The 17,348-nt window shown below is 44.5% G+C and overlaps 2 protein-coding genes across 9 annotated transcripts in view; one reads left to right on the top strand and one right to left on the bottom strand.

The window, feature by feature from the left end:
• Positions 1-3,616, bottom strand: part of sirt5 (sirtuin 5) — a 29,624-nt gene extending 26,008 nt beyond the window's left edge. Inside the window, exons 1-2 of one of the 6 annotated variants that reach the window (XM_048252114.1) lie at positions 3,480-3,616; positions 1,296-1,420 (exon numbers count right to left, since the gene is read on the bottom strand). The gene's annotated coding sequence lies outside the window, so the exon portion shown is untranslated. Of the gene's footprint in view, positions 1-1,068; positions 1,178-1,295; positions 1,421-1,764; positions 1,782-3,356; positions 3,373-3,423 lie in introns of those variants that run through there. The other 5 variants (XM_048252113.1, XM_048252109.1, XM_048252112.1 and 2 more) reach the window with 5 other exon arrangements.
• A 35-nt stretch (positions 3,617-3,651) lies between these two features.
• phactr1 (phosphatase and actin regulator 1) lies at positions 3,652-17,268 on the top strand. 3 transcript variants are annotated; one of them, XM_048252107.1, is made up of 13 exons: positions 6,027-6,497; positions 6,634-7,135; positions 7,709-7,873; positions 8,100-8,180; positions 9,620-9,724; positions 10,844-11,072; positions 13,228-13,394; positions 13,693-13,849; positions 14,137-14,192; positions 14,369-14,430; positions 14,596-14,733; positions 14,884-14,960; positions 15,049-17,268. In XM_048252107.1, the coding sequence occupies exons 2-13, from the start codon at positions 6,901-6,903 to the stop codon at positions 15,062-15,064; spliced, it is 1,488 nt and encodes a 495-aa protein (XP_048108064.1). In that variant the 5' UTR covers positions 6,027-6,497; positions 6,634-6,900; the 3' UTR covers positions 15,065-17,268. The 3 variants fall into 3 exon arrangements, with proteins under 3 accessions (XP_048108065.1, XP_048108064.1, XP_048108063.1); XM_048252108.1 differs by lacking the exons at positions 6,027-6,497; positions 6,634-7,135 and adding an exon at positions 3,652-3,778; XM_048252106.1 differs by having other exon boundaries at positions 6,027-7,135.
• The last annotated feature ends 80 nt before the right edge of the window (positions 17,269-17,348 follow it).

The following is a 17,348-nucleotide window of genomic DNA, read 5'->3' as shown; positions in this document are numbered from 1 at the left end:
ACACACACACACACACACCCACACACATTGATTCTGGTTAGCTGGAGGAACAAGATGACTCTGACTCTTTCCTGATCATACTGGAATCAGGGCCTGTAGCAACGCTTTGTAACCAATGTTTCTCTCATGTTTCCTCTATTAACTGTTTGGTGATGGTAGGCTATATTTGACTGAATTGTGAACTAGCAATGGTACCTAATAGATAATGACTCCATTACTCACGTGATTAGATATGACCCTGCCTGACAGGACAGGGTATGACTAACACAATCCTTCTTCTGATTTGACCTTTTTTACTGTTTTTAATCAAACCTATTTTAAAGAAGAGACGTATGATGCTGATATCAGCCAACCACATCACAGATCGGTTATCTCAGTCTTAGAATGAAGAGGTTAGCTACAAATGGGTCCACAGCTGGCTTCACATAAATGTGACCAACATTAATAAACCCTGCGTCCTCAGCACCACACCATAATCAAAGTATTGTGCAAATAAGTTCAGTCTAAAATGAAAATAGAGGTTGGCTGCCCTTTTCCAAATATGCATGAATGCATAGGCCCTACTATGCCTTCCACGCTACACAGGAGCCTACAGACAGGTACTACCAGCCTATTCACTGCACCTTTTAAGTAGCCTAGGTTATCTCTCCTATCCCAGCGTCGGGGAAACCAAACAATATGTGTGGATCCATTGACAGAGGGAGGTGGATCATGTGCATGCGTTTGTATCGTGCCGCGAAAGTGAGGTAGGCTATGAACTTTGATTGACTTTCGCACACACGCTTGTAAATAGCCTAAGGCTATTCCAACAGTGAAGCTATTCTTGTCTTCTTTTGGTTGCTACCTTAGTGTCGACAAAACCCATGTGATTGGACACAGTTTAAAAGCAATCTTGAGAAGTTCTGAACCTTGCAGCTGTCCGAAAAAAGTGGCATTATTATGGCTCGATGGTAGCATACTGTAATTAGTCTACTGTAGCCGCGTCCCTGTAACGTTAGCTTTACAACCTGAAACAATGGCAGATCAGAACCCTTCTCATTAGTCTGCTGTAGGCTACAACATTCTTACCGTCTCGTCAACAAACGCATTCACCAGCCGCACCCCAATCTGACAGGTTATCGAATGTTTACAGTCGGGTCCTGATGATCAGTTGACAATTCTTGGAGAGGGGGGGTGTAGCTTTTTTAGCGACACCTCTGAACTCTTGAAACGGTGACCAAAGATTGTTAAGGCTCCGCCTTAACAATCTTTGCGGTGACCACTGAAAATCAAAGCCTATTGGACAACATACTCACAGACATACTATCTCCGCCAATCACAGTTCAGTGCGTTCTCAGCGATGAAGAAAAACTAGTGTGCTCAGTCAGAAATCGTCCCCAGCGCCCTCTAGTGGATTAAGACTTCAGTGATGAGTCAGACCCTGGAAAAATCAAATAACAGACGTGTTGGGACTCACGTTTCAGTTCTCAGAAGTCTGTGAGTCTGTGAGTAGACGTTGACGAGAACCTCCCCTATGAACTGCCTTAATTTGATTGTGTTAACATTACAATCTTGTGAACAAGGGCGAATAGAATAGACTACAGGCCTTGTGCTAATAAATGTTGAGCCTAGCCTACTCCTCCCTGCAGCAGGCTTTAATATGTCTGCAAACTGCATCCAACTTACCACTCAATTTTGACCTTCAATTTTGACATTATTTCATTTTCTTTCATATTGTAGTCTAACCTGTGTTTTTCTTGTTTGTAGGGTGAGGCTACTTCATACCTGTCAACACTCCCGTTTTTCCCGGGTTCTCCCGTTTTTCAAGGTCATCTCCCGGCACCCTCCCGTTTTGTTATTTCTCCCGGAAAACTCCCGTAATTTGCATGGCCATCAAACTTCTATTAGTCTGACATCTCCCAGGTTGCCAGATTGTGTATGAAATACACCCTACACATACACAATCACTTAGTTTCAATTTCAACCGTTTTGTCCTGGGCTAAAACCTGGCAACCCAAAACCCAAATAAGGAAGCGGGTGCCGATTGCGCAGCCTGAGTCTTGTCGTAAGCAAGCGGGCTAGTTCAATTGGCCTACTCCAGAACTAGCTGTTGTGAAATTGTTGGAAATTTAATTGATTAACACATCACATAAACTGTTATTGAGTGTTGTTGATACACTGAACTTGTGTCCTCGGAACCAAATCAGACAGCAAGCAGCTTTGGAGTTAAGGAAGTAGGCTGCAGGCAGGCAGCTGGTGGATACATAACTGGCATGCGTAAGGTAATGGTAAGGTAAAAGCAACGACCGAAATGCAGTGTTGAAACACGTGTATGAAACGTATTACGCAAACACAGATTCGGTATAAACACTGACACCCCCCCCCACACACCGAATACTCTATAGTCATTGGATATAACTACAACATAGATATTTACATCAAGTGAATATAGCCTAGAGCTTATTTTCAGGATTTGTAGGCTATCATGGAGAAAAATCCATTTAAATAGCATATCAAATGGCTATCCCTGGCTATCCCTTTTTTCATTCAGCTCGTTCGGCCTCTGCTAGGAGATGGGCAATTTAGACATGCAATAGCCTACTACTGTGTTGCATGATGTGTTTGAGGAGTTAATGGCGCAAGGAATTAAATTCTTCTGATGGACTCATCAGGAAGTTGCAGTGCAACCATGCCTCCTACCGGCATAAAACAGTATGGTTGCATTTCCACAGATCTGCACTACTCATAAGTGCCAAAATTTCATCGACAGCTAAGCGCACTGATACAGGTTCGTTGACCAGTAATAGTGCCCCACCCGAAACAGCTAACAACAGACTCAACACAGCATTTCAGGCTATATTAGACAAATTAATATCATTAAATAAGAATATTAAATATGAAATTCATTTGATTAATTTAGATTTGAATGTGGGAAACCTGAAATGGCCAAACTGAAAATAATGAATTATATACTAGCCAACAGACAAACCAGATAGAACAAGCCACAGTTCTTATGTAACAGGAATGGCAAAATATTCACCAATAAGTCACCATGCCAAAGTACAAACAACACAGAACCTTGTGGAACTTAAAATATGTTTCAGATGACAATAATTTGCAACCTACATTTGCCCTCCATGCAGCCTCAACCTGACAACCACAAAACGCGTGTACTTTCCACCTAAAAACACCTTACGATTGTCTGAAAAGGATTAGGTACGCACGAGAAGGCATATACAGGGTGCTTAAACATAATGACACACTGGCAAAATGCTTCAAAGTCTAATTATTTGCTGGACAGTTATCCATTGGCATTTTAAGCGAGAAAACGTAGGATACAGCCCTAAAGAAACGCACACACTCTAACACAAACTCACATGCATTTGCCAAGTCTCAGAAAGCATACACATGTGCATTCACAAGCACGCGCAGACAAGTAGGCACCTCTCTCTCTTTCTCTCGCGTTTGTCTTTCACCTCGTGTCGGTCTGGTGTCATTACCCGTGGCGCGTGGGTAAGGAGCTGTGGGAGGATATTGCCTCTGTTCTCCGTCTCGATGGCTCAGGCTCATGTCACGAGCCCCTCCTCCTGCTGCGTGAATTAACGGCAGTGGCGGCAGTGCAGCGTTTGTGTCTGGGGTCCCACCGAGCGTCCGGAGGTTTGTGGGATTCCAGGTATTTGAGCGCAAATGGCTGCAGCATCCGAGGACGAGACTGACCGTCGGCCGTTCCGAAGAGCGCGATCCAAGAGCGACACTCCGTACCTCGCCGAGACCCGACTGTCCCTCAACCTCCAGTCAGGTATCTATCTCGTCTTACACCTCATAAACACAGTCTTTCTCCCTCTCCGCACACACGTGTGCTTGTGGTAGTCGAAGGCTCGCCCGCAAGCTATGTGCTGCAGGAGTGTGTCGCCGAACACAGCGGTCGGATGGGATATTAAAGTGGCCAGACAGCATGTACCTTCTCGGTTGTCGCAGCCCGTGATCATGGACAAGATGACTCATGTATGCCCGTTTTTTGTGAATTTGCGGTTCGATATGCTGTGTCAATATAGCTAATGGATGTGTAACTTTGTCTGAGGTGCCCGCTGTGCCTGCTTTGGGGATATGGCTATTGTCATAGTACAGTCACGACAGCATTCCCTGGGTCTTTCTATGGATATTTAAATGTGCACACACGAGTGCCTTCTCTCTCTCTCTCTCTCTCTGTGCATGCAATGCATGTGTGAGAGAGGTGGGGGATTGGGGGCGTGCACGTTCTGAGGCAAAACTCGTCGCCAGGGGCTTGGGCTTACAAGCTATAGCTGTCTGGTATTAAAGAGCGAGCAAAGAGCATCCACTGTTGCTATGGTGATTTAATCACTAGCCCAAAGAAGGAAGGAGAATGTCGCAGACAGAGGAGGAGGAAGACTAAGAATGCCAGTCTCAACATTTGACTCACGGGCTGCACGTGCAGAGCACATCCAATCCTAAAAGCTCTGGAGAAACCCCACGTCAGATGCCTCACGCTCTCTCAGGCTACAACTGCTGTGAACTGTTCTGTGACACCTAGTGACAATATGTTTGTGTGTGTTTGTTTGTGTGTGTACCCTCACCCCCTCTGACAATGTTTTCACACCCACGTGTAGGCCTGCTACTTTGCATAACTTTATTTGTTTATTCATTCCTGTTTTGATGTTAGCCCAGGGGAAGCTCTGCCAGTGGGTGGACATATGTGTGTGTGTGTGTGTGTGTGATTAAGTGAGTGTGTTTTTGCATGTGTGTGTGGGTGTGACATCTGCAGTGACTTTACTTAGGATGACTGTGCTCTGTATGACATCATTGTTGAAGCAACTAGCAGAGAGAGAACACACACACACATACACACGCACGCACACACACACACAAACACATATCCTGTAGGCTCTGCTCTCTCCTGTCACATTGTATTAATCACAGCCACAACTGTAGAGAGAAATGGATAGAGAGACCAGATGAAAAAGAAGAAAACCGGTACAAACACACAGGGCAAAGTGTCAAGGTGCTGGGATCCATAGCGATAGCCCTATTGTATATTCTCTCTTTGTCATCCATGGCACAGTTCCCAGAAGACTGCAGTAGGCCATTTTACTGGGTAGCGAAGGGTGTAGAGAACCCGATCACCTCCATCAGACATCACTAAGGGCAGCTGCTGCTGCTGCTGGAGGACAGTGGAGGACTTGGCAATGCAAGGCTGTGTGTAGTCTAGGGTCTCATGTTGCACACCCAGCATCTTGGAAATGGGATGTGTGTGAGGACTGAGCTCGGAAGAATTTTCGCCGTGTTTTCCACTCTCTGGTGTAAGCCATTTCAGCCTATTTGCAGGTGATATATGTATATAGTATACTCTCTATACTAGTGAAGTATGCTCTGAGCCATGCTCTGTTCAGCTGGGCTTTGTATACGTTATTGTTAGTTGCGCACTCATGTGGCTTGGAAATTAAGTAAGCCTTCTTGTCAGGCACTTCTTGTTGGTCCACAGCTGTGGTGCTGAAAATGTAAGGTCGGTATCCATGGTCCTGAACTTGTATTTGTATTTGTGTGTGTGTGTGTGTGTTTATGCTTGCATATGTGTGTGGGTGGTTGGTTGGGTGCACATGAAAGAAAGTGGACAGAATTCTTCACCTCTTTCACTGGCCTGCTTTTCATTATGTAACCATCTTAGCACCCTCATTGCACACTGATGGAGGTGCACAGAACACTCGTCTCACTCACTAAGGCTTTATGGGTTCCTTTCCTACTTTTTAATGTTTTTATGTGTTTGATTGAAGGGATTGAATTGTGACTCAGCCATAAACTCTGATGTCATGCCTCGGGCTTTAACCGGTACACTGTATTATTAACAGATCCCAAAACACACAGAGAGAGAGAGAGAGATAGAGACACAGAGAGAGAAAGAAATAGAGAGAGAGAGATGGACACACACACACATATTCACACGCCCGCGCGCGCACGCATGCATGCATACGCAGACAAGATGATTTTCTTTCTTTTGCTTCCTCTCTACCTTACCCTCCTCCCCTTACCCTTTCTCTCAATCTGCTCCCCATATCCAGCAACTGAGGGGTGCAGTGGCGTCATCTTGTGTGGCTGTGTAAAGCGTGGGATGGATTCTTCCAGAACCGTTCGTTCGCTTCCCCCAGTGCCATGCATTTGGGGTCTGTGTCGTTTTTTCTCGGCGCGCTCTATGCCGTGCGTTGTTCCTGGCCGCGCGCGGATGCGCCTCTGTCAGTAAAACGACAGAACAGAGGCAAATTTAAAATGAGATGACGTAAGTAGAGAAAAAAACATACGGCATGGTGTACGAGCGGGCACTGGATCATGGAATCGTGTCTACACATTTTACGCCCAAGCAGCACATGATTGTTGTATAGGTTTGGACAGATCTGGAATGACTGCGAACTCTCGCGTCTCCCACAATCCGGTCCGGTATTTCAGCTCCGGGGCGGTGCGTAACATTACACACACCTCAACTTAATTACGGAGATGGACCGAAGGAGGTAGGCTACTGAGAGACATCTCGTTCTTGCGTTTATTTTTGCGTTTATTTTTTTAAATGTTGAATTTATGCTGAGTGAAAATATACTATAAATGACCGACTCAATAAATATCACGGATGTATTTGGCTATTCGAAGGATACAACGAGAGGGATGGCGACGCGAGGCCAAGCGTGAATAACTACGCTCGCCTGCTGTCAGAAGGCCGAGCGTGTGCAGGCTGTGAGCGAAACAACCCCAGGTGGTTCGTTCCTGTGTTTGACGTCGGTGGACCATCCTTAGCAGTTCATGTTAATATCTCTCAAGATGGTTGTAAAGGTTTGGGCCCACTCTATTCCGGTGCATGCCATTTCCATCTTCGAGAGGTGAACGTAAAAGAGCGGGCTTGCTTAGACTGGGGCGGCCATGGCAGGACCACCGCATGCCGTGGCTCGGCTCGTCTCCGGGGCCCGGGAGGAGTCGCCATCCTTGAGTACTCCAGCCGAGAAGCCCCGAAAGCGGAGATCTTTTTACGTCCTTCGCATGCGGTCTCCGAGCGCCGCCGTTAACAACAACAACAACAGCCTCGCCCCGTTAGTGATTCCTGGACAGATCAAACACATCTGCAGCAACTGCAGCCGCGGGCGCGAGCTACGGGACGGTGAGACAGTGTGTGTGTGTGTGTGTGTGCATGTCTTGGGAGAAGGCCTAGACATGTAGGCTGTTGGCAGTGGATGGAATGTAAGCTTTTGGACACCCAAAAAGATAATATAAGTATTGTAATAAGTATAATTGCAGCTATGATAATGATGACATTGCTATTAGGGATAGTGTTTTTTTTTTTTTTTTGGTTTTGTTCTATACTTGAAGAGCTATTTTCAAAATATAGCACGAAATACCTCATTGCCCTCTCTCTTTCTCTCTCATTCACACTCACACACACACACACACACACACACACACACACACACACATACACAGACAGCCTCTTTTATGTATAATAAATGTTTAATACATACTGTATAGAGGATAGAAAGATATGTACCCCGCGGTGTAATTTACGGAGGTGCTTCTAAGGAAATTCATAGTTTTCACCTGTATTTCTCATTCTCAGTCAGACATACAGTTTGATGGATTAATTGATTGAGTAGTTGGTTGATTTGCATTGGTTGATTTTTGTGACCAATGTCTTTGATTGGCCAGTTGGAGTAAGTGTTTTCCTGACTGTGTGCAGTGGAAGGGGCAGAGCGTCTGGCAGCGCTGCGCTCTGATTCGCTGGTCCCAGGCACACACACACCACCCATACGAAGGCGAGGCAAGCTGGCCACCCTGGGTCGCCTCTTCAAACCTTGGACCTGGAGGAGGAAGAGAAATGACAAGTTCCAGCAGAATTCCGCAGGTACTGCTAACACATATATACAAACATACACGCGCACACGCGTGTACACACACACACATGCACACACACACATACACATACGTATACACCCACACACACACACATACACACAGACTTCAATATTTCGTATATAGAATATTTCATCTATTGTATATAGAAATCTGTGTGTGGCTCTGTGAATATTTTTTTGTACCTGAAATGGTGTGTGTGTGTGTGTCTCTATTAGCTCTGGAGAGAAAGATGTCCATGCGAGCCAGCAGAGAGGAGTTAATCAGGCGAGGAGTACTAAAGGAAATCCATGAAAAAGGTAATAACACACACACAACACAAGAGAAAAGTGCACCTCTCCCTCGGTGCACAATGGAGTAGGAGAAAAGAAACAGGGCTTCAGAATGCATTGCTAAGTTTTCCCGCGATTATAAAAGCAATGGCTGGCCTATGTAGCCTACTACACAGAAGTAGATGTTCTAGATGTATATCTAACAGATCAGTTAACGCAATGACGTCCTGCCAGCTGGTGAGACTGCCAGAGTAGCAATGAGATGAGAGGTAAGACATGACACGGAAACTTTCGCCTATATTAATTTCTGGTAAGCATCGTTCAACAATCACATTGGACAAGGAAAGTAGGCCTACAACTTAATTTACAAGAAAGCAAATGCACTGGAATTCGAGCACACAAGTAAGAAAAAACTTTCTTTTGTAGCCTCAATGTTGCAGGACATGACATTAGACGGTCTGCTGAGAAAACAGATAGCCTGCTCTGTCCGAATGGATATGCCTAGGCAATATGTAGCCTAAATATAGGTCTACCCATAATATAGCCATTGTTTTTAGGTTACATTGTCTGTATGGTGAAGTTATAACCAGACTTCTAGCAATGCAAAGCAGAAGAATCAGCTGGCAATTGATTGGAAGTGACTGCCTTTCAATCCATAGACACAAAAGTGTGTCAAATAATGTTAAAGTATATTAAATAAAATATATTTGAATTGGGCTGTTAAAATATGTTTGCCCATATGACTAGCCTACAGAGGAGGAGAAAAGCAAACAGGCGTAAAGATACTTTTGTATCCCTTTAAAGGGCCATCAAAAAATATAAAAATGTACAAAAAAAGTAACTTGTTACTTGAGTAATTTGTTAACAAAGTACTTTTTTTACTTTTACTTTCTAGATTTCTCAGTTGGGAATATTTACTTTTACTTTTTCATTTTTGAAGGGAGTAATTGTACTTTTACTTGAGTATAGATTTTCAGTACTCTACCCACCCCTAGTTAACATAGTTACTAGAGGGCAATTCCACGGAAAATTGACTTTTTGTCACATCCATAACACCAGTGAAATGCCTCGGCATTTGTATGATGTGAATGATAAAATTCATTATCTGTGCATTTTTTCTCATGTACATTCTTCAGCCAAAAATACCAAATGCTCAAATGTCATGTAATCATTCACATCATACCATACCATCACATTTTATTGGCGTTATGGATGTTACAAAAAACATAATTTTCCATGGAATAGCCCTAGAACATTCACATTGATAACAAAACCATATGTCATAAAGGAGATATTGGCATGAAGGTTGAAGTTGAACGAGGGTGATTGAGCCTTTATATACAGTATGTGGTTGAAGTATTTAAACAGCATATATAACAGGTCTCGGAGATATCTTTAGTATCTCTCAGACTCTTTCAGATTTTCTTCCACTCACTTTCTCCTCCTCTTCCTTGCTGCCTGCCCAGAGAGTGTCTTGCCGTTGCCTCCAGTGATGGGCCAGGGGGTGTGTGTGGCCGTCTCAAAGGAGTGTGATGTCTCCAAACCCACTAAAACTGGAGACGTTGGGCCAGGTTGGTATTATTATCAGCTCCTGCTGTTGCCATACTGACACACTTCTGGGTAGTCATGAATGCTTTTCACTCCAGGGAAGCTCACTGGTCAGTATTCCCATGTGTTAGACATTGCTGTTGGTCCTAGACTGTAGACGGTTTTGTCTTTGTGTGTATGTCAGCATATTGATTGGTTTGGACACTGTGAGCTCGCAGTCAATACACCTTTGTTTTACAAATGAATACACATGAAAACAAACTTGACCTTTCATATACAAACAAACACACATTCACACATGTGGGACAAGTGAAGACAGTTTAGTTTTATTCAATTTAATGTAACATAGAATTATTGCTTAAGATTCATATTTCATATTTCATATTTTTTCTGCATCATACTTTCTCTAGATCTGTTTCTTTTCTAATTCCCTTTGTGAACATTTAGAGAATGTAAGCAGTCAGTGATTGCGAAGGAAGTCACATTTGTTTGTGTTTATTTTTAATTTATTTCAATTATATATTTAAATTTATTAGCAGACGCTTTTGTGCAAATAAACATACATTATATTTTAACCAAGGACTAAACAAAACTCGCCAGAGAGGTATCTCACCCCTACTTTCAGTATTCCCCGAGAAATTCCATGCAGGGTTTCGTTTTTGTTTGGAGGACAGGCTGGCCCCACTTTGTCTGTTTCTAGTTTTCAGAGCCTGGGCTGCCTACCGAGGTTTTTTTTACAGTGTACTCACAGAATGGGCAGCTAGCAGTCGTTAGGACATGATTGCTGAATGGGATAAAAAACTGGGCTTGAAATTGTGTAAAATCCTTGACTGCACCTTTAAGGATTGGATATCATGATGGTTTCATCTCCGGCACTTGTTGTTCTGTGATGTACTAAGGCCTGTTACTCTATGATTCCTCTAATCCCCCTCTCTCTCCCTTGTTCTCTGTGTGTGTGTGTGTGTGTGTGTCTCTGTGTGTGTGTCTCTCTCATCCTCTCTCTTTCTCCCTCCCTTGTTCTCTCACTCTGATTCTCTTTCTCTCTCTGTCATGCCCCCTTGTTTTCCCTTATTTCTCTCTCTCTCTCTCTCTCTCTGCCCCCCGTCTCTATCTCTCTGTCCTCCCCCCTCTCTATCTCCCAGACTCCAGCAGGAAACTCTCTCCTCCTCTCCCACCAAAGAAAGTGATGATCTGTGAGCCGACGCCACCCTCCCACCCCCCTCCCGCTCACACTGTTACACACACGCACACCCTCACGCTCACACACACTCTGACGCACGCACACACACTGGCCTACCCCAGCATACCCCCCAGCCGCATCATTGAGGAGCTCAACAAGACGCTTGCTCTTACCATGCAGCGGCTAGAGAGGTGAGTTAGTGTGTGTGTGTGTGTGTGACTGGCACTCTGATGCCCAGTGACTGGAGAACAGTGTGTGTGTGTGTGTATGTGTGTGTGTGTGTGTGTGTGTGTGTGTGTGTGTGTGTGTGTGTGTGTGTTTGTGAGTGAGTAAGTGTGTGTGTGTGTGTGTGAGAGAGAGAAAGAGAGAGAGTGTGTGTCAATGAGTGAGTGAGTATGTGTGTGTGTGTGTGTGTGTGTGTGCATGGGCGGACTGGCCATCTGGCATACCGGGTATTTTCCCGGTGGGCCAAAGCACCTTTTGGGCTGATAGAATAGGCTATATATATAATTTAATTATTTTGGCCAACGATCGGCCCAAAGGAAGGACAATCAGCGGCCCATTGGTTACATTTCAATATTGACACTGGACTGATCCAATAACAGCTCACGTCAGGCCCCACCCATCCCATTTTGGCTCAGAGCCAGGATTCTGTGAGCGCATCAAAAGTTAATCGAAGTTGCCTACACGAAATTGCGGCCGGTGCCGGTAGTGACAATTGTGCTAAATTAACACCAATGTAGAAGCTGCAAAAATACAATATTGCAAGTAGGCTAGCATATGTCAGCAACATGTTGAAGTTCGTTGAGTGTAAACGAGGATATAAGCAAGCATACAGAGCAAGGGACAGTGAGCAGGTGGAGAGTGCGAGCCTAGTTGAGGCTACATGATAAGAACTCAGTGGTGGAACAGGTAGGCTGTGACATGCATGCCATGCTGACTATTATGATTATGATGACTTATTAATTGCAATAATGTAATGATATGGTAGCCTAATGATAACATAGCAAGGCCGTGCTGTGATTATAATAACAAATAGCGCAACTTAAATTTTCTAAATGAATGATTTGCAAACCCGGACAGCAAAATAGTGTCAAATCGACGTTAATTGTTGGTCAGATTGATCAGTTTCCGTCAGACGCCCAAAATTCAACATCGATGGCATGAGTGGTGGTTGGTCTCTCAAAGTAGAGAAGGGTTCTATCTTGGAAGGGTTATCATGGTAAAGAAGGGCTAAAAGACTGTAGGCTAACGGAAATGTAGGTTACAAAATGTCACGTCATGCACAAGCCAACTAAGCTACAGTATATATAACCTATACGATAGGCTACTGGAAGACACTAAAGATGATTAGTTCATGTAGCTGTACTGTTCCAAAATGTACCAGCAATGTAGGTAGGTAGTATAGCCTACAGGAATAAAATATTTCCAGCAACAGCCCTGTTTGTGTTGTTTCAGTTGTCCTACAGTGATAACTGGTATACATTACATTAATGCCTAAGACAATCTGGGTAACTTAACTCTTTACACATAGGCTTCAGTCATTTTTGGTGCTGCTGTCAATTGTAGCCTATTGAATAATTTGAAATGATACTTTGAATTCAAGCAGAAACTCTTCTTTAATAATTGCTTGTTAGCCTACTTGAATATGGAGATCATATGCTCCATGCCTACCTCTGATCAGTCAGAGAGATAACCAATGAGGCCTAAATCACTTTCAGTGCTCCATGACAGTTGAAAATATATGCATATTTAAGGGTAATGCAAAGATTTTGTATTTAATTAGGTGTGCCCCACCGATTAGAGGGCCGCTTGGGCCAAATATGCAAGGGCCGATTTTTGGTCCCAGTCCGCCCCTGTGTGTGTGTGTGTGTGTGTGTGTGCGTCTTTGGCACCTCATAGCAAGGGATGTCTTGCCGTGTGTACCGGTGTGTGTGTGTGTGTATAAATTACTATGCAGCAAAGCAAACAGACACAGATTTCTGTCTGTGTGACAAAAGTGTGTGTCACCTCACAGTGCATTACAGTGTGTAGTGGTTTTGCCATCATGGATGAGTAGAAAGAAAATTGTGACACTGTGTGAGTGTGTTTGTGTGTGTGTGCATGTCTGTGTACCTGCATGAGTGACTAGAAAAGTTTGACACAAATGACATGTGTATTTGTGCAGTACAAACAACTCTAATGTAAATATATCTGCCATCCATGCCGAACGTGGGATAAGGTGTACCTGATATAAAGAAGAAATTATGTTCACTAACCCACCAACCTGAAGTTTGTAACTCTGTGTGTGTGTGTGTGTGTGTGTGTGTGTGTGTGTGTGTGTGTGTGTGTGTGTGTGTGTCTTAGTTCTGTGTTCCATGCTGTTCCATCGATGATGATTGAGTGTGAGGACAACAAGGAGAATCACCTGCGCCAACCAGACTTCCAAGGCCCGCCCAGCAGCTACACCCAGCAGGAGAGAGCGGGGGAGGAGGAGGAGGAGGAAGATGACGACGATGATTCACTCTTCACAAGTAAGACCTGCACAGTCAACAATGAGAGTGTGTTTGCTTCAGAAAGAACAAGCCTCTGTGAATGGGCTCATTCTGTTATTCAGGATATGCAGGGAGAGGAGGGAGAGTATCTAGGGAAGACTGAGGTACTGTGACTCTCTGGAACACACTAATTGTGTGTGTGTGTGTGTGTGTGTCTGTGTGTTTGTGTGATGGTCTATAATACATATATTGTGTGAGTGTGGGTGTGTGTGGGTGTGTGATGGTGTATAATACTTATATATTGTGTGTGGGGTGTGTGTGTGTGTGTGTGTGTTAGGCACTCTGGCTTTGAGGGTGCTCAGGAAAGACTCCCTGGCTGTGAAGATTGGTAATCGCCCATCTCAGTGGGAGCTGGAGGAGAAGAACATCCTTCTGAGACACTCGGACCAGGAGAGACTGGAAAGCAGACAGCAGACCTGCACCAAACTCACACGGTACACACACACACATTAACACACACACACGCCCGTGCACACGCACTCACACATACACACACAGACAGACAGATAGACAGACAGACACACACACACATACTGTGCGGACACACACACACACACACACACACACACACACACACACACACACACACACACAGGCACACGAGCACACAGACACACACACAGACACACAAACTGTCATGGGACACTCACACAAGTATTCAGCAGGTGTTCTTAATTTATTCGAGAGGTAATCACAGATTACGTTTGATCTTTTTTCACAGGAGGTTAAGCCTGAGGCCAACAGCAGAGGAGCTTGAGCAGAGGAATATCCTTAAGCGTAAGTTTACACACACACACACACACACACACACACACACACACACACACACACACTTGCTGCACATTTCTCGGGTTGGAAAATGATCTAACAATAATGAAATTGGTGTGGTAGAGAAAATGTGTTTTTCTTACAGTCATCTTTTTTCTGTCTGTGTCTTTACAATAACGTTCCAGCCCGGAATGAGGAGGAGGAACAGGAAGAAAAGAGAGAAATCAAGAGACGGCTCAACAAAAAGGTAAAAGAGGAGAGCAAGAGCAAGTGTGTGCGTGTGCATTTGCATGTGCGTGTGTGTGTGTGTGTGTGTGTGTGTGAATGTGCATCCATGTAAAGGTAAAGAGTGGTAGAGCAGCAGAAGTGTCGTTAGATGTCCTTCATGTGTCTTTCACCTCTGGTCCTCTAGCTGCGAGAGCGGCCCACAGTGGAGGCGTTGCGTGAGGCTCGGATTCTCAGCTTCAACGACTATGTGGAGGTGGCCGAGGTGCAGGACTATGATCGCCGTGCCGACAAACCCTGGACTCGCCTCACTGCAGCTGACAAGGTAATGAATGTGTGTGTGTGTGTGTGTGTGTGTGTGTGTGTGTGTATTTGAGTGTGTAAGTATGTGTATGCGTTTATATTGGTGTACATGTTTTTATGCCACTGCACAGGTTAAAGAAAGTTAATCTCCTGTATTCTTTATTTTTTGCAGGCCGCTATACGCAAGGAACTGAATGACTTCAAAAGCACAGAGATGGAGGTTCATGAGTCCAGTCGTCACCTAACCAGGTACACACACACACAGACACACACACTTTCCTTAAATATTATGTTTTCCAGAACCATCTCACCCTCACTCCAACTCTTGTCTGTGCAGGTTCCACAGGCCCTGACTCCAAGCCAGCCGAAGTATCTCAGTGTGTGACTGGACTTGTGCCACTGGGGTTTGGTGCTGTGCGGATGGACGGGGTGGGGGTCGGGACTGACATCCCTGCAGGGCCTGGAGCCTCCTGACCCTGTCTGCCACCCTGAGACACCTAAAGTGCTGAGATGCTTCACACCACCCCGGACCGCTTTCACACTGGATCCAGATTGACATCACATCCAAACCAGATACCTTCAGCCAGTCTTAACGCCACAGCTATCCCAAAGCCCCTTCAGGAGCAGGTTTACACCAGTTGGGATCCTTAGGCCTAGTTGTTTTCTTCTTCTTTTTATTTGACTTTTCTCTTTGACTTATTTTTGAGGCCATCATTTTTAAACTAATTCAGGAACGTTGGAAGAGAACCAGTAATGCTGGAAATGCGCTGCAAATTTTTCTGTGGTAAACAGCGATGGGAATATGGAAAATGTGCTGCCTAGAGAGGGGTGTTTTCCCTCAGATGTTGGTTTCATATTGTTTTTGTATTTTATGGTTATTTATTTTGTATTGTTGTTTTATATTCCTGCCCAGTGCTCCAATGGGATGCTCTTATGCTGATGTTTCAGGCCTTTTAGTTTTGTAAGACACCTAATACCCAGGATGCATATGTGTATGCTTGAGTGTGTGTGTGTGTGTGTGAGTGTACACACACACTCAGTCACACATACATTTTTCCATCACGGGATCTTCAAGCAGGTGTGGGGGGAGCGGTCTGAGCAATAACTAGTTTCAGTTGTATCACAGTTCACCACTTCTGTGCAAATGCGTGGCTGTGTCACTGTGTGTGCGTGTATCTTTATGTCCATGCTGAGAACCACTCCCCAAGCCCCTTCAGTTGTTGTAAAGACACTAAAGAGAAGCCATCCAGACGCCCCCCTTTACGCCACAACAGGCCGTCTCTGATGAAAACTCTCCATGTACGTCTCCTGCTACTCTGTAGTGGACTCTAGTGCGAACCGCTTCACTCTCCTCCCGCGTCGTTAGCCAACCTCGACCTCAGCCTCACTCTCGTCGACTCTAATCTGGCCCACACGTGTCACTTCCTATTCTTACCCAACTCCCCATCATCTAACACCAATTACTGACTTGTTTTTCTAAAAAAATTTTAAAAAACTCTCATTCTCTGCAATGACTAATAGAAGCCATACTACTACTACTACCACACACTTGATGCCCCTTTAGACTAGTGCTATCCCACCTCTCGTTCTTTGACACTAATCCTACCTTGACGTCATCTCCATCGCTGACTAGCCCTCGGATTGTGGACAGTACCCCTGAGGGCCCTTAGAAAAGGAGGGCACCAACTAGGAAGCACAGTGCCATAAGAGAAAGCTTCTTCTACTACTTCTTCATTGTTTACCAGGGTACTGAGGTGCCAAAACTGATGCCAGTTTAAAACCCTCTGATGTGGCATTAATGCTTTATGTGTGTTAGCGTTTTACAGGAAACTGCCACTACCACTACGTCGTGTAGAGAAAAAAATGAACACGTTTGTGTTACTCTTTAAGATTTTTGTTTTGCATGAATCAGAATTTTGAAGAAAAAAAAGAGGATGGGGGAACGAAAGTGCAGTGAGGGGAGCTCCTTGTTTGGGGGGGGGTCTCGTCCTCGGGAAAAACCTGCAAGCCAAACTGATGTCTGGATGTGCATGAAGGTGCAGTTTCAATGAGAGATTGTTGAACTTGGTAAGCCACCAATATAGTACCAGACACCTCAGGGTTTGGGGGAGGGCAGGTAGCATAGTCCTACTAGAGCAGTGAATAGGATGATGGCTGTAGGACAGCATCAGATGCTCTTGCCTAACGTGCAACAGCAGAATATAAACTAAAATGATAGAAGTGTCTATAAATATGATTAAATATAACAAAATATATATATGTTGTAGGGCTGAGGGACAAAACATGCACATTCAGACAACAGAGTCACCATGTTTGAGGCAGCTCTATGTTACTGAAATAAGTGTTCTATAGGATAAAAAGGTGTGTGTGTGTGAGAGAAAGAGTGTGTGTGTGTGTGATTGAGAGAAACAGAGTGTTAGTAAGTGTGTGTGTGTAAGTGGCTAAAGAAGGCAGTATTTAAATGGGAGGGAAATGCATGTGACAGATCTGTTCTCATCCCCATCTCATGAAGTCTAGAGTCTCTTCTTAATAAAGGAGCTTTTCAAAACACTCAAAAGTGCTGAGAAGTGTGCATCTGTGTGTCTGGATATCACATCTGGAATATCTGTGGATGTGGCAGCAGTGTGCTTTATATAG

Source organism: Alosa alosa, chromosome 9 (assembly GCF_017589495.1).
Source record: "Alosa alosa isolate M-15738 ecotype Scorff River chromosome 9, AALO_Geno_1.1, whole genome shotgun sequence".
In the NCBI taxonomy this organism is placed as follows: Eukaryota; Metazoa; Chordata; class Actinopteri; order Clupeiformes; family Clupeidae; genus Alosa; species Alosa alosa.
Note: the sequence above shows the minus strand (reverse complement) of the source record. Positions and strands in the feature narration are given on the sequence as shown.